General features: G+C 39.1%; 4 protein-coding genes across 4 annotated transcripts; 2 read left to right on the top strand and 2 right to left on the bottom strand.

The window, feature by feature from the left end:
• The first annotated feature begins 10,557 nt into the window (after positions 1 to 10,557).
• LOC135791496 (maltase 1-like) lies at positions 10,558 to 12,516 on the top strand. The gene is made up of 3 exons (XM_065301888.1): positions 10,558 to 11,214; positions 11,277 to 11,717; positions 11,789 to 12,516. Exons 1-3 carry the CDS (start codon positions 10,615 to 10,617, stop codon positions 12,443 to 12,445), a joined length of 1,698 nt encoding a protein of 565 aa, XP_065157960.1. The 5' UTR covers positions 10,558 to 10,614; the 3' UTR covers positions 12,446 to 12,516.
• Positions 12,517 to 13,095: 579 nt separating this feature from the next.
• On the top strand, positions 13,096 to 21,694 carry Lamtor1 (Late endosomal/lysosomal adaptor, MAPK and MTOR activator 1). The gene is made up of 5 exons (XM_065301890.1): positions 13,096 to 13,467; positions 19,972 to 20,218; positions 20,312 to 20,478; positions 20,720 to 20,927; positions 21,207 to 21,694. Exons 2-5 carry the CDS (start codon positions 20,171 to 20,173, stop codon positions 21,300 to 21,302), a joined length of 519 nt encoding a protein of 172 aa, XP_065157962.1. The 5' UTR covers positions 13,096 to 13,467; positions 19,972 to 20,170; the 3' UTR covers positions 21,303 to 21,694.
• On the bottom strand, positions 16,435 to 19,766 carry LOC135791495 (CLK4-associating serine/arginine rich protein). Its single transcript, XM_065301887.1, has 7 exons — positions 19,525 to 19,766; positions 19,359 to 19,456; positions 17,695 to 19,296; positions 17,577 to 17,634; positions 17,335 to 17,413; positions 17,168 to 17,273; positions 16,435 to 17,097 (listed from the first exon to the last, which is right to left on the bottom strand). Exons 1-7 carry the CDS (start codon positions 19,621 to 19,623, stop codon positions 16,629 to 16,631), a joined length of 2,511 nt encoding a protein of 836 aa, XP_065157959.1. The 5' UTR covers positions 19,624 to 19,766; the 3' UTR covers positions 16,435 to 16,628.
• LOC135791497 (protein YIPF1) lies at positions 21,591 to 22,940 on the bottom strand. The gene is made up of 2 exons (XM_065301889.1): positions 22,617 to 22,940; positions 21,591 to 22,554 (listed from the first exon to the last, which is right to left on the bottom strand). Exons 1-2 carry the CDS (start codon positions 22,813 to 22,815, stop codon positions 21,803 to 21,805), a joined length of 951 nt encoding a protein of 316 aa, XP_065157961.1. The 5' UTR covers positions 22,816 to 22,940; the 3' UTR covers positions 21,591 to 21,802.
• Positions 22,941 to 23,026: the final 86 nt, after the last annotated feature.

The raw sequence follows: 23,026 nt of genomic DNA, 5'->3' as shown, positions 1-23,026 counted from the left end.
TTCCGAGAGATAAAATGATGGAATATTCTTACGGTCGGCAAGGTAGCCGGTGATCCGGGGATTTAAGGGGGTTGGCGGCGGTGCGGCGCGGGGCGTCGTGACGGACGGCGACCCTCCGTTATCAGCGGCCGGCCAGCCAGCCAGCCGGCACCGCCGTCGGCGAGATATTGCGCTCGCTCCCCGTTACGGGATGGACAAAATGTGAGCGGGAGCGGCGGAGGAGGAAAAAACTACGGGGCGACCGAATTGATCGTAAAAAACGGGACTGGATAGACGACCAACCTAAACATTGGACAAGATTAATTACTTTTAAGATAACATAAATTGTGAGAAAAAAATTATAAATTATAAAATTGATTATTTTAGTTGTTTTTGTATAATGGTTTAATTTTTATTGTAATTTAGAATCAAATTTTGGTTTTGTGTTTTTTTGGTTAAACGTTTAGAAGAATTTCGTAGACGCGTGCCAACGCGAAAAGTTATTATTCCAGTTGAAAGAATGCATCGATTGCTTAGTGTGAACCCTCGCAGGACCTTCCAGGAAGTTGCCCAAACCGGGGAGGAAACTAACCGGAGAAAATCCTATATTATATGCATTATACATAAGCGACTATTGGCATAAATAATAGCAAACATAAGTTTACATTTCATACTTCACTCCATCTTTTATTGACAAACATTTTAATAACAACTTTATCATTAAATACGTGTTTGCATTTAGTTTTATTTAACATTTCTTTACTAATTTTTGAAAATATGTTAAATTTGTCCATTTTGCTTTAAAACTTTAGGAAATTTGTTGTTTTCTGTTAGTAATTTTGTTTCACTAACTAATAGGTATAATAATTAGGTATAATTAATATAATAATTATATAATTAATCCTATATTTGGTTTATTTAAACTTTTTAAACTAATTCAGTCAAATTATTTTGATAATTGACACTTTTTTCAATTTTTAAGATTTTTGAGCCTAAATTTCGTAATTTTTTCTTTTATAAAACTAAATATTAAATTTTTGATTTCATATAAACAATTAATATTGATTAATATAAAAAATAGAAATGATTTAGCAATATTCTCCTTCGAAAAAAATATTTCCAAGTCTATTAATCGATTTTATGATTGATGAAGCCTAATGGCCATCATCCACCACCACCATGTTTGATATTTCTCTCTATATCAAAAACTATTTGATACATAAGCATAACATACACCACTTTTTTCTCTTCTTCCATGATGAACAGCAATGATTCTCATTTTTTGTTCTCGCTGATGATGATGATGGTGCAGCCTCATGATTTTGGCATACGTAGCGTACACAAACCACCCCTTTTTTGCACGGCACACAAACACACTCACCGTTAGCATTAGCAGAGGGTTAAGAACACCACATACTAGTGTGTATATACCTATAGAGTATAGAGTATAGAGTATTGATAGTTAGTAAAAAGTATAGACGAATAGGCCTAGGTTTAAAAAACGAAAAATATAATCGGCTCGGTTCGAGGGGTTTTTGCGGCCTCAATGGAGCACCCAAAGAGTGCGCGTCATTCTGTTGCCGTCAGGGAAAGGGTTGCCCACCGAGGGGTTAATTTAACTAACAACGAAAATTTTTACTAAATTCATGGTGTGACATGCTGGAAGCATCTGCGATGTGGTATTGGTAATTTTAAAATCAATGAACAGTGACAAGTTAAAAAGAAGTGATGTTTGACTAGTTTTGAAGCCTTTTAACGTAAGTTTTAATCAACTTATGTAGTGTTAACAATAAGTAGTTAATAGATAATTTAATTATCTATTATTTTGTGTTTAAATAATTAATGTGCAATGATTGAATCAGAAGTTATTAATAAATAAGTGAATATGAGTATAGAGTTAATGTTGGTGATTTTATAGACTTTTCCAACTTAAATTACAACAAAACGTAATATTTTATATAAAAAATTATTTGAAGAGCATCTAGGGAATTTAATTCACTATAATATGAAGTTTAAATAATGAATTTCTTATAATTTAATCAAAAGTTATCAATAAATAATGAACAAAAATCATTCTTATTCGATAAATTTTTGAGTCAAATTCATATTTAACTATATTTTACTCTGAATTACAAAAATATTTTAATAAAACTATTTTAGTCATCCGAAAAAGAATTTTATTGGCTTTAATATTATGTTTAAATAATAACTCTACCACTCCTGTGTGAAAAGTTATAAGTAAATAATGAAACAATAACACAGTTTTCTGTTTCTGCTTCTATCTTAATTTCTGAAAACGTTGTGTTTTCCGCTGTTGCCACAGCACATTCCCCTTAAACCCAACATCAAATAGCCGCCTCCACTAAAGCATACAAAAACAAACATGGAAATAAGAAAAATATGTAAAATATGCCTCGCGTAGCACGCATTTTATGAACCCATGAGCGGCGCGAAGAAGGGGCCGTGAAATATGTTTTGTTTTCTCGCACACACGCGCGTCCGACATCGTCCATAACCGTTCCGAGAGCCATTACAACCCCGTCCGTGCGGACAGCAGCAGACGTGCGTACACCAAGGGATGCGAGAGTCCACACAGTCCACCCTTAGCGAAAAGCCTACAAGGGCGAGGGAGTGCATAAACGGCCACTCCCAGGTCCGGCAGGACGCACGCTGAACCAAACCAAACCAAACCAAACCAAACAAAACCCAAGAAGCAGGAGAAGAGAAAATACGACCAGTGCTACTTTACTCCACCGCACAACACCCACACACACATATATAGATTCAGTAAAGAAAAGGATGAAGCGTTAGTGGAAAACACGGCCACTGAATAAAGGACGAGTCCACGTTTTGAATGTGTGCGGCGATGTTTGCCTTCATTGGATTTCGTCCCCACGCAGAGAAAAAAAGGAAAACATTCATAACCGCTGCCCCAGCATGCGGGAGGATCAAGACGTCCACGCGAAATATGGTAATTTAACTAAAACGGAAGCACTTCTTCTAAAATATAGATCTATCTAAGTTGAAGACGCAAAAATGTCGGTAGATGGAAATGAATTTAACGGCATTAGTTTTAGTCCGTTTGGGTCCAATTTTCTTCCAGTTTATAAGACGTCTAAGACCTTGGGTCTCTTAGGGTCAGCTTATAGACGGGCGTAGCGGGTCTAGTGACAACTGATGTATGTGCGAGGGCATTCGAGGGGCACTTCCGACCGTTGCGCGGATATTTATAGTCTACTTAACCGGAACGAGCCGCACGTCCGAAACCGGGAGGAGTTATTTGACCGCTACTCTGTTTCGCGCTTTAATTGACTTTGGTAGGGTGCGGGTATGCGAGTAGACAAATTCCGGGCATTCGTGGTGGAAATCAATCTTGGGGTAGTTAATTTTAGGAGTTAAATAGAAAAATTTAACTTGATTTTAGTAAATGTGGTATAAGAATATGTTTTTTGAGTTGTTTAATTCATAACTTTGGTTAGAATTATCAAAAATGAACAATTTAAAGCACAAATTGAAGCTAATTTAATTCTTCATCTACTCCACGATTTATAATTAACCTTAAATGTGTTGTTCATAGAAATTTTTAACGTTAAATCTTTAAATATTTTTTCTGAGGCATAAAAAACTTGAACTCAAAATGTTTTTATGTACTTTTTTGCTTATATCACAAAAAGTATTATTGAAAAATGAAATATTTTACTTTTAATACATAGCCAGGTAAATTATCTTTAGATTACATAACGTTTTAATAGATTTTATTCATTTTTTCAACCCCTATTTCACCTTTTACTTTTGATGTCTTCAACAACTGCAAAAAAATCCTAAAAGCAAAATTGAGTCTTTTATGTTTTTAAAACTTGTTCTACATACCAAATGTCCACTAAAATTTGTTAACATCTCTAAAAACTCTCTTTTCATAAAACTTTTTACACACAATTTAAATTTCTCCATAATTTTCCCAACACTCTGTATATAAGTATAAGTATATAATATTTTGTGTTCGGATTAGGTGCTAGCCAATCTGTCGTGAGCTCCCTCGCCGGCTTGGGAGCTTTCCCGCGGAGTTCTTTTCGTCCTCGCCGGTTCGGCTCGTGCGCCCGGCTTACTGCTCTCTCTTCAGCAGCGGCCACAAAGAAGCAAAAAAGGACACGCCACACACGTAGATAATAAGCGCAGACGTTACCGCGTCGCCTACAAAGAACTGAATTTTATACGAATGCAAGACCGCCGAAATACGCAGAATACCCGCCTTCCTTTTTTCGACTTTTACTGCTCCAGCTCGGCGCGGAGGGTTTTATCGGGAACTATGCCGTAACTACGCGCGACAGTAAGTAAGTAAGGTACAAAACGACTCGCCGTACAAAACCCACTTTACAACCCTTCTTCGTTTTTTTCTCTACGTTTCCGAAATGAAGGTGGGCTTATTCTCTTCATCTTATTATACGATCATGGCTAGGAAGGACTTCGAATTTGAAATAATATATTTATCTCTTGCAAATGTTGATTTTTTGCATATTTAATTATATAATATTTACACATTATTTCATAGCTGAAATACTTAATTTTTAATTTTTAGTTTTTTTCATTTTTTTTACTTTTATTTGGTTAATTTTTTAATTATTCTTCTATTCACCTTACTAAAAATCCTTTTTATATGCACTTGTTGCAGTTGTATCATTTTTTTTCATCTATCACTAAATAGTCATGTAATCTAACCCCTAATTATTTATTTTCTCGACACGTTTCGGTCCCTTTTGTGTGATTTCGTGCAATTTCGTTTCCCCTAATTTTATTTATTTTTTCCCTCACTTTTTTGGGTTTTGCGCCTGTTTTGTCGTGTTTACCCCAAAACACTAAAATCCGATTTCGAGCACTATTGTCCCTTCTAGACTTCTCTCTGTGTTGACGCCGCGGCTGTCACACGTGTTTATGCCAACAACACTCTTTGGTATTGTGCAAGTGTGTGCGTTTTTTGCGTTTTGAGGGAAATTATATAGGCGGGGTTGTTTACACTAGCAGGCTGTTTGATTTTGGGGCTGTTTCGACCAGTTTCAGGGTGAAATTTCAATTTTTCTAAATGTAGGGGTCGTTGGGGTGTCAATATCAATTGACATATTATTACATCAAACAGTCAGGTTAATAATTGATGTTGGATAATAAATAACCAATTTTTTACCTTCGGTAGACAATGAAAATTGGAAATTTGTTAATATCTCATTGAGTTTTAGAGATAAATATGTGTTGTTTTCACAAAAACATTATAAATTTTAAAATTTATTTATTTTTATTATTTTCTTTATAATAAAGCTTGTTTTTAACCAATATTTTGAAAATAAATCAGATTTTTCTTAGAATTTTAAGGTTTTGAAGATTAGATTCACTTTTTTGTCTTTTAACAAATTAATTATCAAAATAATAAAGTATAAACTATCATAATTACATTCATAGATAATTAATAAATAACCAAATGATCAAATATTAACCCTATTGATTGTAAATAAAACAAAATCTTAAAAACTATTTTTTATAATAAATGTTTATTAGGCATTTGATTCCAACTCATTTCTGGTTAGTTCCTAGGGATAGTTTTTGGTAGTGGCGGCATTCGTTCGCGACTTCATATCCTGTCATCGTAAATTTTATTTATCTGCGTCGCGCCGCAAGGGTGCGCATCCCTGCTCGCGTCTGGACGCCGCCGCCCGAAAAAAGGGTCGTTGGTTTTAACGCAAAGCCCACGTCCTTCGACCGAAGCCATGGAGGACATTGTCGCCCGCGCGCGCGCAAATATTCAGAAGCTATTTAAATTTAAATGGGATTTTTTACGCGCCGAGTCCGATTTTTTGACTTGTATCTTTCTACTCGACCAACAAACACATCCCCATCCCCTACAAGGCAATTAAATGATTTATCAAGTCTTCGCACGACGCCAGTCGCCAATAAAATATGAAATAAACACACCACTTCCAACGATCTGTTAAAAATGTGATTTCAGGGATTGTAAATGTATATATTCGAGGTTTAAGTTGATCTAGCTTGTTGTGGTGATGGATAGACGGATTGACTCGAGGGTTGGGGGTCCGAAATCAAAATCGGCCGATTTAAATAAGCTCGCTTACCTTCGGCTGTCTCTTTGGGGGCGGATTGTCTCGCATGGTGGACTCGGACGATCCTTCTCCTGGGAAGCAGATCGGAGATCGAGAAAGGCGGAAACAAAGTCTATGCTCGTATGTCAACGTCAGCTTTCCGGTCGACCGGGCACCGTAGAAGATTCAGGAAGTCGTTTCGTGCTAGGTGTCCATCAGAGAACCTTGAAAAAAAATTCCATTATCGAAAAAATTCGTCGCATGTGATTTAATTTATTTTATTTTTGTAAAGTATTTTCCTGCATCGCCATCCAATCGGTCCCAAACTAGATATTACGCCGTTTGCGAGTTTTCCTTTCGTGGCAAACACGCCCGAGCAGAAGTTTTACGAGGCGCACGAACATTAGTAGCATCCACTGCCACCCCATATTCTTGTCATTCCCGACAGCGCGCCCACACACACATAACCCTCCCCTGGTTGTACCAACGTGCTGAGTGTGAGTGTATTTGGCCATTACCTCGGTCCGGCCATCGATTCCCGTCCGCAGCCCTGTTCGTGCTCCTGCTCATGTCCTCGTTGCTTCGTTTTCCCTTTTAGACCCTGCCACCAAGCCGGGGACAGTTATGTCGACATGTGTTCCGAATACCGGACGTTAGTTTTCTCCATGGACAGCTCGCGTTTCCCGGGCGCGTTATGATGCCGCCGGAATTGAAACGGACGATGACAGGAATGAAGATGTTTAGGATCTTTAGGTGTGGTTTCTGCCGGCATGTTGCGGCAACATGTGTTAATCCATACAATAACTGAACAAAGCACAAAAAGTTCATGCATACAATAGAAAACAATGGAAAACCCTTTATTTTAGGGTTTTAGGTGTGAAGTCATTACCACCATCTGCTAGTATTTATATCAATACATTAAAATTTCCAATATTACAAGTTATCTATTGAATAACACCATGAATCAAGGTTAGAGGTTATGTTACTAGGGTCAGAATAAGTATTAACCTTTGCACCACTTTAAATTAGGTCCAGCATCCCTTTCAGACCGCTAAACTGACCAAAACAGGATTTACCTACCCTTGATGCTGATGATACTGATGAGGTGATGATGGACCCCTTCGGACCGGTTTGTAACCCCTTGCAAGTTCAAAATTAGATCACGTCTCACATTCCAGGCAGGTTCCACGAAGGTCAACATAGGTCCACAGCTTCTGAATGGTCTTTTATGAGAGAGATTGTGTGATTTTGACACTGTGGATCATGCTGCATGCCAAAGGTCAATATGACGCGTGCGTATACAAAGGGATGTTATGGACCACGAGCATATTTACATTTCACAGCTGAAGGGCTTGAGATTTGATTAAATATAAGGTGATAAACGTAATGTGTTTGAAGAGGATGACCCTCAAAATCTACATTAACATCAACTTTCCAGAAATTTAAAAATAAAACCTGATAACCCGCAATCAACACTTCAATTCAAAACCAGTACAACACTCGTAATGAATGGAATCAATATTTTGTAGAGATAAAATCTTCAAGTGTCAATATCAATAGTTTTTATTTTGTATTTATTGAGAGCTTGTTTATCTATTTATCTAGTTTGATAGCAGGCTGGCAGTGGAGGACGTGATGGAAAATTTTTGTTTCGAATGTTTGTGAAATGTTTATGGCAATGCCGGACGTTCCACGCGGTTGAAATGCCGACCGCACGTGCTCCCCGCGGGGTTTTCGTCCTTACGTCCTCGACGGTCCTCTCGCGTCCTGCCGCGTCCTTCGCGAAATTACATTCTTCCAAAGCCGGCGGTCGGCTTTCCCCACCTGTCCCGAGGGCTTGCCATACGCACGCACATCGTGGAGATGTGTATCCTGCGGAATTTTCAAACCCAAACCCGAAAACCTAAACTCACAGCGGACACAACAAACATGTCACGAATTTTTCTATTAACTTCTACTTTCTTGCTTTGTTTGCTATAGTCTAGACCAGAAAAAGAGATATTTTAACAAAAATTTGTAATTTTCAGGTTTCAAATGATACTTTTTGAGTTATTAATGATGTCAAAAATGATTTGAAGCATTTTTTTGAAAAAAATTTTTTTTTTAATTTAAAAATCAGTTTTTTACCAAAATAATTGTTTAAAACAAGTGAAACTTCATTAAAAACACATATTAATTCATACTTAATATTTACATGATTTAAAAACATGTAAAAAGTTATTTTTTAAAGACATTTTGCTAAAAAACCTAATTTTTTTACTTTTAAGCTTAAAACACGATTTTAAGCACTCAATAAATTTCCTTTTTGTATAAAAATCATGATTGTGTATTACTGACATAATAATGATGTGAGAATTGTGAAAATGAGAATCGAGAATGATTTAATTACTCCGCCGCCGACAAATTGTACGAATGTGATGCCGTACGAATGGCGCAAAGTCGTTGGGGATGCGCCTCGGGGCTAAGAAGACATTGCCGAATCTAGAATACACTGGTATAGAGCGTCGCGACGCCCGGCAGTAATGAAATGCGCCCGTATGTGCGCGCCGCCGTCGCTCGGGGGCGGCAAATTGCCGATGGTAATTGTTAAATTAGCAATCTGATGCATATTTATCAATTTCGACACGAGTCGCGACAACACGCGCGCAGCATGCAAATGATTTCAACTAATTTCAACACCACACTTATACAACTCATAAAAATATATCAATATTCAATCCAGAGGCAGCACAAACTTTTTAATGTGAGTTTTTAGTTGTTTAGTTTCATTTTTATTTCAAACAGGTAAAAGTTTTATCTTTTTATTTTTATTTTTTTATTCATGGCTAGTTTTAAGTTGGTCTGGAAGTGGATGTTAGTACGTTTTCGATTTTCTCGAATTTGCCGTCCAGATTTCGCGTCCAGATGCAGAGAAAAGTTTTATCGTCGGCGGCGCAACGCGGGCATTTCATAAATCAGCGTCCTGCATCCTGCCCGGTCGAAAGCAAAACTTTCAAATACCCTCACTTTATGCAACCATGTTCTTGGAATACATTTTTCTATTCTTTTGTATGTTTGGTTGCCTATAACAATGTGTAGCACAAAAAACATGTTCTACATCAATAAATTAGGTTAGAATGAAAAAAGTTTTATGTAAAATTAATATTTTATGTGTTTAATACATGACCAAGTGAGACCAAAGAAATGCTCGTGGTAGAAAGGATCGAATTACGAGTTGAGTTGGTTTTTTTGTGCGCTGCGCGACGAATCCCTCGCTGAAAGGAATTCGGGTCTGCGGGGGCTGTCTGTTTGCCTGACGATGCGAGTTAAACAAACCCCGGGACGTCGGCGACGCACGACATACGATAGCCTTCCATTTGACCTCTTTAGTTGAGCCCCATTTTCAACGTTTTCAACGTTTTCAATGAGAATCGAGCGTCTCAAGACTCATGTCACAGTCATCATTGAAAACTACATTGTCCTCTACTACAAGAAGACCAAGAACAAAGGGAGTCTAATAATGGACAAACTATTTTTAAACAATGAACTCAAAAAATAATCGAAAAAAAAAAGAACTGAAGAGTTGCTTGAAACTTCTGACGTGAATACGTTTGTGAAGCAGGCAAGGAAGTAAAATTGATTATCCATTAAACAAGACCGCCGCCGACCGAGTGATAACTTTCGGGGAAAGTTCGCTGCCCGCGGTTGAGTATAATGGACGACCGAAGCGTCGCCGCGCCGCCGGAAAGGTAGCGCGTCGAGGATGGATTGGTCGATCCGTAATAATCGATGATGACCATCGTCGTTGCTTGGGCCCATCCCACACACACCCGCCATCCCTCGGACACGCGAACTTGCCGCCGATGCATTATTCATGCGGGACGCGTGTACTCGGCCCGTCCGTCCTTCCGAGGGTCGGCGGCTCTGTACCTTTTGTGCGAACGCCCGACTACTACTACCCTACCCGCACACCCACTGGCTAACTTTACGCGCGCGGCGGTCCCCATGGCGTCCCTTGTCAACCGAGGGCTACTTTAACGTTGAGCGTGTTCCAAGCTGCAATCTCCGCGCCAGCACAACCCTTGGCAGCGACCGCCGGCTAATGCAAATTATAAATAGCGGATAGTTAGAGGGCGAGCAATTTATTTTCTTGTGCACGTCACGACCCGTGCGATGCAAATATTGAATCCTGATTAATCACATTTTGCAAAACCTAATTCCCACTTTACAAACCAGATTTATACGAATCTACTTGAAAATTTTGTTAAATCAGATAAATAAACATCTCGAACAACGACATTTGATAATATTTATAGATTTATGCGATTAGTGACGAGGTGTTTTTAATGTTTATTTAATTTTTCCGCTTTTCGAATAATTTCGTCACATTACAGCAGCAGGAATTGACTGATTAACTCGTGTAACTACTTGAAACGTTATCGTAAATCACCGCAACGGCACACTTCCAACAACACGTCAGTGCTCACTCAACTATAAATATCCTTACATTTTATATCTGAATTCAGTTTGTGCTCAACGCTCATCACTTGATCACAACTAAACTAAATTAACAATGCGTCTATTACTACTCATCGCTTTGGGTCTCGTGGCTGTTCAAGGCCAGGATGACCAATGGTGGCAAACTGCTGTTTTCTACCAGATCTATCCACGTTCATTCATGGATTCGAATGGTGATGGTATTGGTGACCTTCAAGGTATCATCAGTCGATTGGATCATCTAAAAGACGCTGGTGTGACTGCTGCTTGGTTGTCTCCCATCTACAAATCACCACAGGTTGATTCTGGTTATGATATTTCCGACTACAGAGCTATCCAAGATGAATATGGAACCATGGAAGACTTTGATGCTTTGATTGCCAAAGCTAATGAGTTGGGGATTAAAATTATCATGGATATGGTACCTAATCACTCTAGTGACCAGCATGAGTGGTTCTATCTGTCGGAAAACCGCACTGAAGGTTATGAAGATTACTATGTGTGGAAGGATGGACCTGAGGGTAGTATTCAAGAACCTCCCAATAACTGGTTGAGTGTTTTCAAGTACTCTGCGTGGAAATACAGCTCTATTAGGGAACAATGGTATTTGCATCAGTTTGCTGTGGAGCAACCTGACTTGAACTTTGAGAACCCCAAAGTTGTTCAAGAAATTTTGGTAAGTTACCAACTTTATAACAATAACAATAAAAATACTAACAATTTAAATTGTTTATAAAGGATGTGTTAAAATTCTGGTTGGACAAAGGTGTTTATGGTTTCCGTGTAGATGCTGTGCCCCATATTGGTGAATCCCAAGGTTTTGAAGATGAACCCAAATCAGGTTACCCAGGAGTTGCTGAATATGAACATGACTATCTGCTGCATTGGTACACACACAGCATGCCTAAATCCTATGATGTTATCTATCAGATGAGAGCTTTCCTTGATGAATACAACAGTGTCAGGCCAGGACAAGATGAAAGAATCATGATGACGGAAGCCTATGCTAATATTACAGCTACTATGTGGTGGTATGGTGATGAAGAACGTGATGGCGCTCACTTTACCTTCAACTTCCAATTTATCCCGCTTAATCAAGACTCAACTGCCGGGGATATCGTCGATAAAGTTAATGAATGGTTAGATAATATGCCTGATGGTAAAACCGCCAACTGGGTGGTACGTATCTACATTATAAATAATATTACAAAGAAACATAACCTAATATAATACTTTATGTTGGAATTAAGGTTGGTAATCATGATAATCATCGTTTGGCTTCCCGTGTGCATCCCCTAAACGTAGATGGTTATAACATGCTTGTCCACATGCTCCCAGGAGTAGCAGTTACCTTCCAAGGTGAAGAAATAGCCATGCCTAATGGTAAAGTCACCTGGGAACAAGGACACGATCCTAGCGCATGCAATGGCCGCCCAGAAGACTTTGACCGTGTGTCTCGTGACTTTGAACGTACACCATTCCATTGGGATGATACTAAGAATGCTGGATTTTCAACTGCTGATGAAACATGGTTGCCTGTCAGTGAGAAGTACCACGAGAACAACTTGGCTAAACAGAAAACTGAGGAAAACTCACATTTCAAAATTTATCAGAGTTTGACCGCTTTTAGGAAGGAATCTACTACTTTGAGACAAGGTAATCTCAAATTGACCAACCAGCATAATGTTCTACTGCTTACCAGGAACCTAAACAAAGATCATGTTGTATTCCTATTCAATCTTGGTGATGATTCTGTAACCGTTGATTTGAACGACCACTTTGATGATATTGAAAATTTGAACGTCATTATCTCTTCTAATTATGAAAATGACAGGAAACTGGCGTCGGTTAACAATATCCAATTGCCAGGACACGCTGCACTGATTGGTACGAGTACAAGCCAGTAAACAAAGTTATTAATGTTAACAAATTGTGTGCATTATTATTATCAATAAATAAACATAATTAACTAAACTAATTTGATGTGTTCTGAGTATTTCTATCGTTTTGTTGTTGTTGCTGTAATTTTTGAAACTCTGATATTACATTCAACATTCTATGGAGTAACAGAACGTCCTAAAATCGAGGACGTTGAAGACGTGGGAGATTTTCGCGTCCGCAACATCTGTACGTCGGTCTTGAGGTGGGGGCGAAGAGAAGGATGCGAGGGTCGTTTTGTGGCCGCTTCGTGTCCTTCGTGCGATGTAGGCACGAAGCGGCAGGAGGAAAAGATGGAACGTCCATTTGCTAATGCATCTCGTCAATCTTGCCTCAGTGAACTCTCAACCTCCCAAACATTCTCCAACCCTTTCTTTTGTAATCATCAAATATTTGTTTAACTAAACATTTTAACTGTATGCAACCAGCATTACACAAAATATAAAACTAAACTAAAACTCGCGCATGCGAAGCCGGTATAAACTTTAGGTTACGAGGTAAAAACAAGTCGAAAAATATTTAGTTTGTATGCATGCAGTGTGTGTGTTGCATGCATTTTTCTAAACTGGCAACCACATTTAGTGCATCTGTGCGCGGTGTTTTCATTCGGCATGTAGGTACATGAAAATAGCGTCATTGTTAACACGTCTTTATGCTGTTTTCTTATGTCCCTAATAAAGAGGGCCTCCGCGTCGTCGTGTATTTATTTTTAAAACACACATTCCGCGCGGAAGACTGCATGATAACAAAGCCATTCGGTTTTATAGTTGTGCGAAGGCGACACACAGCCAGGAGTCGAAACAGCGCCAGGAAAAGGCCGGAAAAGAACGCGCGACACGAGTACACGAAGAAAGAAACAGCGCGAGGGCGACGTCGTTTGGCATAACGGCTGGAAACCATCCCGAAAGCATTCGCCACGCGAATAAAACGAACTAAAAGGACGCGAGTCATCCAGGAGGATCCAACAGGAGCATAGCACATAAACATATAGGTGAGCAATAACTTGTTCGGACGTAAAACAAAGGAAAACACGCGCAAAACAAACAAAACATTAGCCGAATGAAACTTAAACATGCAACTGAAAGTAAAATATGAATTTTAGATGATTCACATCAATATATTAACATCGAATCGATGATGAAATGCATGAAAAGCCCGAAAAGCCGTTCGCCGCATGCATAATTCATCGTGTTGCACATATTTTCGATGTCCTCGGCCGGAATGCCGGCAGTTTATACATATTTCGACTTTTCTACTGCGAAGCGGGGGTAACTTCAGAGGGTCAGTTTCGCCCCCGCACGCCCCCGTTTTATGTTTCATACTTTGGTGCGCGCGCGACGTTTGCATTTTTCATGGCTCTGGCATTGCCATTGCATTTCATTGCCTCGCATTACACCCGCAAACTATGCGCCGAAATCGACAACATACGGAGGCAAAACTTCCAATAACAACCTAATTCTCATTCAGCGGACGCGCAACCCCCGCGACGATTTTATAGCTTGATCAGAATATAACATTATGTTCGCCGAGCAGATCACATCAGGCCATCGGGACATCGGAAAGACATGGGACTCACGAGAGGGGCGGTTTTTCTGAGCAAAAGTCACACAAATGTGTTTTTCTTTTATTTTCGCCCGGGTTTTTTTTGCCGTCTTCATCCTGTGGGGTAAACACTAAACAGTAAACATAAAAATCATGTACGTACATACTCACCATTCGGTAGTTTTGTTTCCGCGACGGGAAAATCACGACCGTTTGCTTGTTTTTTACGAGCCGGTGCGAGAATGCGAGTATGACTGACGCGGAATGCACGAGGTAATAATCGTAATGAGATGCGATCGGAAGCGGAGACGCTTTTTATTTTTATCGAATGTTACATTCGGCGCTGGTGGTTGTTTGCTGCTGCATTGTGGCGGCGTGATTCGGCGGGTTTCGTTGATTTGATCGTCGTAACCCACGCATGAAGTATGCATGCGCCGCAGCAGACGAGATGGAATTAATGCCAGCTTCGATTTTAATGCGCGCCATCCGTTCGCGAATCGTAAAGACGCGCGCATGTGTGTGTGCAGGATGCAATGAGCCACGGAAGGAAGTCGCTTTTTCTGAATGCCTGTGAATTATTTATTACCTGCTAACTTGGATCATACACGAACAAATTCCAGACACAGTAGTTATATAAGGTTATGTTGAGGTTATGTTGTGAGTTTTTCTAGTTTTATTTCATTTTCCGCGTTTCTTTTGTTAAAAGTTGTTTTCTTTTATCGTTAAACACGTTTCTTCTTACTTTCTTGGTTATTTATAACCTACAAATTATTCTGCTGTCAAAATTTCTGTCAAATATCAAAAATGGCTCATTTTGACAGTGTGTGGTAGAAGGTAATATGTTACGCAATTCATTTATAGAAAGTTTTTGTTGTTTTCATGTAGTTTTCCCATTTCAATGTTGAATTCCACCGAAAATTGCCTGCTCGACTCTTTTCCGCATCCCCGTGAGACCTGCCCGTTGGACGCACGGCCGCACGGGTCAAAGACGACCGTAATGAGTTTCCGATTCCTCGGGGAGTCGCAGTCAGCAATACGAGAATGGCAGGACGCTCTACACCACTATTTTCCCTGTTTGCTGCCTTCCGCATCCTTCCTCTTGACTCTCGCTGTTGTATTACCTCTCTACTGCCCTTTGGTATCGAGCACACTGTTTGCGATTGGCCGCGGTCGTCCTGTTTTCTCTGTTTTCTCTCAATTCCGTTCGGCCTCGTCGATATTTGTGTCCATTTTGTCCATTTGCTACCGCGACTTGCTTGTACTTTGTATTTACTCTTGTTTTACTGCTGTCGGCAGTTGCTAAAAGCTTTCGTTTTATTTTTCTCAGTGTTTTACCATCGTTTATTGGCCGTGCTTTCATTTACGAAGTGCTCTCTGTGCACGGCGGTTGGAAATTCAATTTCCTCTCGATGATTATCCGATTTTTATGCGCTTGCATACTGCATTCCTTAAGATATTGCGTGCATATTTTATATATTAAAATATTTTGATATACGTTTCAAAATTTTGGTCATGTTTTATTGATTTTCGTCAATATTCAATGGGATTAAAAGATCTAAGCAAGATAAATTGCATTTCCCAGTGTCCCAAAACAATTTCCAGCCGTTGAATCGATGAAAAACTTTTTAAACATCACAACATGGTTGCGAATCGAATTGTTCCGGTCAATATTTCACGCTAGCCGTCAAATATGCCACATTCTTCTGATAGCTTCCTGATTGCTCCGCTTTAGAAGAGACTGCAGTGTCTCAAGATTCAGCCCCGGGTGATAATTTATCGTTGACGCTTTTTCACCGGTGTTTGCCCGCGGCGCGTAATGGCCCGTCCAATATTTTAGATTAAACAACTGCTCAGCTGTGTCCTTGCGCCGCAGGTTTTCACTCGCGCGCATGAAAATACTTTCGTAATTATTTGCGCTGGCTTGGGGAGCGCGCGTGGTTTATGCCGGTTGTTTTCCGTTATAACTCTTCGGAACGTGCGCGTTTTCGGGCGGCGAGCGGTTTAAGGAAAAGGGGTTGAAACTTTAAGTACACGCGCGCGCCGAGGGCGGCGGCCGTGGCGAGTCTCAGGTGCGTCCAGTGGCAGCGCCAACCGGGGGCTGGCTTTTGGCTAGTTTTACGAGTTTTACGATCGCCAGCGTATTTTATGCGATGTCCCAGGGGCGACGTTCGGTTTCTTCCCAGCCATCCCATTCTCGTCCTTTTCGGGAAGCTCGCAATGCCATCAAACACGTGAGTTGCGTACCGCCAACTTACTTTAATTTTATTTCCTCAAAATGAGAAAGGTAAAAAGTTAAAACTAACATCAGAGAATTATCACAAATGCGTAGTTTTATAAAAATTTTCAAGTAACGCATGCGCAGTATCATTTTATGCATGTTTATTAACCAAACTTTTGATTTTTCTTTAAAAAACACTTATATCATGTATAAATGTATATTTTTATTGAAATTATTTCGCAACCTGACGAAAAACATCTAAAGAGATAGAAATACCTAATAATCCACGGATTATTGAAATAATTTGAGCAATTAAAGCAATAAACTCCTGAAACCCACACCAAGAACATGAAAAAAAGAAGAAAAACACATCCACCCTCTGCAGTATTCCATCAGTAATCAACCAACGACCTCTTCTGACTCTGATTCTGATTGTCTCGCTCACGCCCGTCTCTCGGATCTCTTCGACGCTCGTCCTTGTAATACCTGTCGTCGTTACGCTTCTCCTCGTAGCGCGGCCGTCTGTAACGCGTATCCCTATCCCGCTCCCTGTCCTTATCCCTAGACCTAATATCATCTCGCTCCCAGCGGTCGCGATCTCGCTCCCGCTCGCGTTCGTACTCGCGGTCTCTTTCACGGTCGTAATCGCGCCCATCACGACTACTATCCGTATAGCGACGTGCGTGGTCCTTGTGCTCGTCCCTGTCACGATCACCGCGTCTATCCGAACGTGCGCGGTCCTTCTTCACCGACGAACTGCGACTTCGCTTTGTTTTTGGTGATTGTGACGGGGACTTCGAACGCGAGTTCGAACTAGAATGCGATGAGTCGCTGTCATAGGCATGTCGACGTTCACGCTGCCTGTAATTAACAATAAATATATTTTAATATTAATTAATGTTCATTTTGTTATTGGTTATTTCCAGCTTACTTTCTGCGTAATTTCAGCGCCAATTCGCGTAATTCATCTTCGCGCGTTTGTTGCTCTTGCTTCTCGCGTTCCGTTTTCATTTGTTCCGCAATTTTATCTGCTTTAACTATAAATCAAAATAATAATTATATTGTTTTTAACTTGGTTAAGGAGTAAATTTTAATTACATTGTTTGTTTAATAAAGCCTGTCGTTTCCTCTTAAGGCGTTCGGCAAGTGACATGATCGCGGAGGATTTCGCACCGCCCTGAAACAGAAAACTCTTCAAAAATGTTCTCGACACTCAGCCAGTTGACAAAAATGCGTGTGTCAACAACACGGTCGCAGACAAAACGCATTGAAACAATGAATGAAGTTGAACGAATGAAATAAATGTCTGTTTTCGGTACTTTTGAGAGGTTCTTACTGACTTTGGTTGCTGTGCCTGAATTACCAATCTTGAGATTACTATTACTTGTTTGTGTGCTCCTGAAACAAACATTCAATTCAATAATTAAACAAAACCAGGATAAAATTTATCAAAATTACTTAGGACTCTCATTGCTATCCTCATCACTGGAATCGCCTATTTCGGATGAACTTTGATCCGATTTCCTTCGTCCATAGTACCTTGGCAATGGCCTCACTTCATCAGTTTTGCTTTCTTCTGCTTTTGGAATGCTTCCATCGTTTGAATTTGAACTATTTTTCATTAAATCTTCCAAATTATCCTGTTTTGTATTCCCTTCTAATCTAACACTCAGTTCTTTATTGTCTTCCTTCTCGGGTGAATTATGTTTATTCAATTCTTCATCTTTCAACAGTGATGGAGATCGTGACCGTGATTTCGATTTAAATCTATCAGCATCTCTTGATTTACAACTAGAACTACTTCGACTTCTTGACTTTGATTTGCTTCTGCTTTTTGATTTTGACCTTGACAACGATCTACTACTTCTGGAGCGTGATGAAGAACTTGACGATGATCTGGAACGACGATTCCTTGTATAATCGCGACTTCTTCGTCTCCTAGCGCTGTAACTGGATGAGCTTCTGCTTGAGCTTGTGCTGGAATGTCGCCGTGATGTTCTTCTACGTTTAGATCTTGATCTAGACCTAGATCTACGCCTGGATTTAGACCTAGACCTATTTCTAGACCTGGAACGTGATGATGAACTTGACGAAGTTGATCTTCTCGGTCGGATTTTTCTACTCCTTGAAGTTGAACGATTACGACGTAGACTCTTGAAATTTGTCGGTTCTTTTCGGTTGGATTCAGGGAATTCCGGCCGGTTGCAGTTCTCCTGCCGTAACTTTTTCAATCTAGCACCAAACTTTACTTTATCGGCATATGATGGCTTAACAGGCACCTGTGGTTCCTCATCGTCTCCAAATGAGGTGATAAATGTGATTTTTCCTGAGTTATCAGGCGATGGTGATCGTGATTCGGACTTGTCATGCATATCTACCGCAAAAGACGGGCTTTCTTTCGCTGCGTAACTTGGCGGACTTATTTTTCTATTCGCAAGACGTTTTTCTCTATGTGCTCGTCTTTCTCTTCGTGATTTTCGTCCGGAAAACAATGCTTTTTCATGTTCTTCTTCTTTAGCAAGTTTGAAACTTTCCGCTTCTTCTAAATCATTCGTTAAAAACGAGTAGAAATCATTTGAGCTCATTCCGAAATTTCTGCCATGACGATTCATCTCGTGAGCTTGCGCAGAGTCAATTTTTGAGATATTAATTGATAAATCTACATCTAAATCACTATCGGAATTATCATCGGATGCTTCTTCTTCGTTAACAGAACTTGTACCAACATTGGGAGGTGCTGGTGGAAATGATGAGCCAGCAACACCTGTGCTGTCTTCATAATTAAAACCGATGGCTGCACCACCAGTTGGTTTCTTTTTCTTGGGTTCATTTTCAGTGTAACCAAATTGTTCCTCTAGGTGCAACTGTTTCAGGAATTTCTCCTCGTGAATACCGAGAAACGCATTTTGGGCGATGATTCGATATCGTTCATAATTCAATTGTCTTTCTTCTGAGGTTACATCTTCCTCAGCTTTTGCAGACACTGGAGGGATGAAATCAAGATGAGCTCGAACATCAAATCTGTCTATGAGGTTATCAGTTTGTCCTTGCCATGGCATCCTAATAACATAAGTATTATATAAATGATTTCTAGGGTCAATTATGTAAAATAATTCACATACATTGTGGCAGGCCCTTCTGCAGCTGTGGCAATAGCAGGATCCAAGTGGATTTTGCATTGACGACCGTGTATTTGCAGAAATTGAGTGGGATCTGCTTTCTACTCAACAGAAATATAAAGGATTATTATTTATATAAACAATTTAGTCGTATATAGATTATTCTTACGATTTTTTCATAGAAATCTCGGCGTCTTTCAGCACGCTTGCGATAATCGACAAGCATACCGCGTATTTTGCGCTCCTGCTTCCTTGCTTCGTGCCACATCTTTATTAATCAATTCTAAACACTATTTACCCGTAGAAATACAATTAAATCATGTTTAATTCAACGATTTTTTATATTTTAAAGACGTTGATTAATGATTACCGCATAAGCGGCATGAACGTAAACGATAATACTGTTTTGCTGGTTGCCTATGGCAATATTATGGTCACAGAGTCATTTGAAGGGCAAAACGTAAAAATTGAGTTAAAAACAAAGAAAACATAAAATGTTATATAACAATAATTTATTAATATGCTATAACAATAATAATATAATTTTTTGTGTTATTTCTGTATAAATTTAGTTGTTATCTATAAATTTTTATAGGTAAATTTTTGTTACACTCAGGTTTTTTTATTTTGACATCACATGGGTGTCATTTGCTCTCACAACTTGGACAACTTGTCGCACATTGTGCATATGTGTTTGTGCCCGAAAATAAACTTCAGAATAACCTCGGTAACGAGCGGAATGGACTAACGAACAACAATAATAGTTCCGCACCATCCGCCCACATAGCAAAACACGATCAACTGTCGGCATCACGATGGGCTGTTGCTATAGTTTTTTCTGCAAAGACGACGGCGCCTCACAGGTGTGTTTTGTTTTTTATATTTCCACATTTATTAACATAACAGTTTTGATTATGTATAACTTTATGCGTAAAATAACACCGATAACACTCTAGAACGGCGAGCCAAACGAACGCACCCATCTGCTGATCAACCCGGTGACAAACAACGTGAACATTCAAAGGCATAACAGTGAAGACTTCCTCAACCAGGACACAAACTCTGTTCCCAAGAAGACTGATGAACAATCTGCACTCAACAGGATCCTGCAGGAAACAGCAACGTATGTGTAACTTTATTTCTTATCAGTCTGATTAGTTTATTTTCAATGATTTAAATGTTACATAGCAAACAAGCATAACATTCAAAAATAACTTGAATATTCATTGAACATTGAACAATTGAACAATTTAATCAACATATTATAAATCCATGCATAGATGTTTAAAATTTCAACATTTTGTAATGATATTTCATCAGTGTGTTAGTGTAATTAAACTGTTATTTGATTTGTTTGTTCACAGGAATGTTATTGATGTAGCTGCGCTCGACTCACACAACTTGCAGCAGCATGAGTATTTAGAGAGGAAAAAAATTTACAATATGCGAATTCAGCAGGTTAATGCAAATAGTCGGACGGGTGCAAGGAGTAAATGCTTGCTGCTGCAAGATGTTCCTTCTGCGGATAAAATGCTCTCATCGACGCCAATAAGTCAAGAGGATTATGATCTCGTAAGATAATTTTTATAACATTATATTAACAAAAATTAATATTTTAACCTAATATGTAAGTATTTTTAGAATTTTTGATCAAAAGTACAAAACTATTCTATATTCTGCAGAAATATTACAATCACTTTTGTTGTATGCAAGATAACTACACACAAGCTCACAAAATGCACAGATTTCGAGTGTTGTATTGCGTTGTTTTCATTTATGAATGAAAATAATGAGAACTTGCATTGGTAAACATAATCTAATTTAATTACTTGTGACAATTTCGTGTTCCAGATCACGACGGCGGTGTCGAAAGCAGCGACAGCGATAAAAGCAATCAAAATCGAACACAAAGAGGACCTTGTCGTGCCATTCCGCATACCATATTGACATGACTCAGCGGCGACGGTCAGCTAGTCCTAATCACTAATATAAGCAAACAAAAACCAACTGAGGTGCAGAGCGAAGACCGTGGCGGCTATACGACGCACTGGACTCGAACCCAACAACTTACATTTAAATATTTTACATTGAGCGATGAATTGCGTCCGTGCACGGTGTCAAGGCTCAGCCGGCATAAATATAGAACTTAATTGGGGGGAACTGATAAAATGATGATGAGAAACGAGAGCAGATGTGATGTGATGCACTTGCACTTGCAGTCGATTTGATAACGTATGTTTTCTAACATTTTAATTTCATTGTATATTACGATTGTACATCTATTAGATTATAAGTATATTCATATTAATTATATAAACAAGATACAAATTGGACAGATACTCCATTCACATCTTATTCATCGTTATCACAAACAAATAGTAACGTTTGAAACAAATCAGAAGGGCGCATAAACTAGATTTATACAAAAGCAGTTAATATTTTTAAGATTAATGCGTATTTGTATTGTTTGAATGGACTGCGTGTGAAGCATTAACTATTTCCTTGACGATAGCATGCGAAGTTGTAACACTCGGCTCAACAATCGCAGCATCATTCACATGGAAAAAGAACAACATGAAACCTGCAGCCAGTAATAAATGCAGACCGCCAATACAAGCGCCCAAGACAATTTTATGTCTGGAGTTTTTCAATGAGTGTGATAATGTGAATAATAACACACTGCCACTGACTGATGCAGCTACAAGAACAAGAAGCCATTGTAACCAGCCAATCTGTATAGTCCAGAGGATTCCAGCTGGTATATACACAAATAGTGAATAACCATAAATGCAAATCAATTCTAGCGCGCCGGGTAACGTTTCTTTGAATTCTTCTAGTTCATTATCATTAAGTGACCATTTTAGTAGGCCCCATAGACATACTGGTACTAATGTAATATACAAGAAAATAATGCTTGCTGCATATGATACTAGGTGGAAGTCATATCTCCAGTGGTAGTTATCATTATGATACTGAAGATAGTTGACTATGTTTCCACTGATGGCAATTGTGAAGACTAAAGTCACTGCAATCCAGAAGGGACCATAGAGATCTGGTTTCAAGTGGATTTCTTGTTGTAGTAGGGCGTTTCTAGCGGGAATGATTGAGCCTAGAATGCGTGATTGGACGTCCTGTGTGTCCACATCGAAGAATTGTTGGAAATATTCAATTGACCAGAAGGATTTCAACTTGTTTGAGTCTACAAAACATTCAGGAATGTTTATAATGTTATTTTATAAAATGAGTGTGTGATCATAATACCTATATTGTCTTCATCTCGTGGTGTTTCCGTTAGATTGGAGTCTGGACTATTGAAATCTGGAAAGGCTGATTTCTGTGGACTCATATCCAAGTTGATTTGGGCACCGCCATCATTTCCATACGGATTTGTTGCGTGTGTTGAGGGATAGTCTTGAAAAGAAAGCAACTCTTCAGTGGGCACTTCTTTTAGCTCAGCCATGGTTTATTTTTGGACTATTCACGGATATTATTTAGTATATTTGGTGGTTTTATCATGGATAACAAACGAATTGTTGACGTTGACGTTGAATTAGGCTATGATTAGAGTTAGGCAACTTTCAATGCACATTTTTACTCAGCATATTATTCAACGATCAAAAGAATAATTTTAAAATTATAATAATATAATACACAAATTAAATACATATAAA

This window comes from Atheta coriaria, unplaced genomic scaffold (assembly GCF_025399875.1).
Source record: "Atheta coriaria isolate IRGN ID8LTWV9N9 unplaced genomic scaffold, Caltech_Dcor_3.1 hic_scaffold_5_pilon, whole genome shotgun sequence".
In the NCBI taxonomy this organism is placed as follows: domain Eukaryota; kingdom Metazoa; phylum Arthropoda; class Insecta; order Coleoptera; family Staphylinidae; genus Dalotia; species Dalotia coriaria.
Note: the sequence above shows the minus strand (reverse complement) of the source record. Positions and strands in the feature narration are given on the sequence as shown.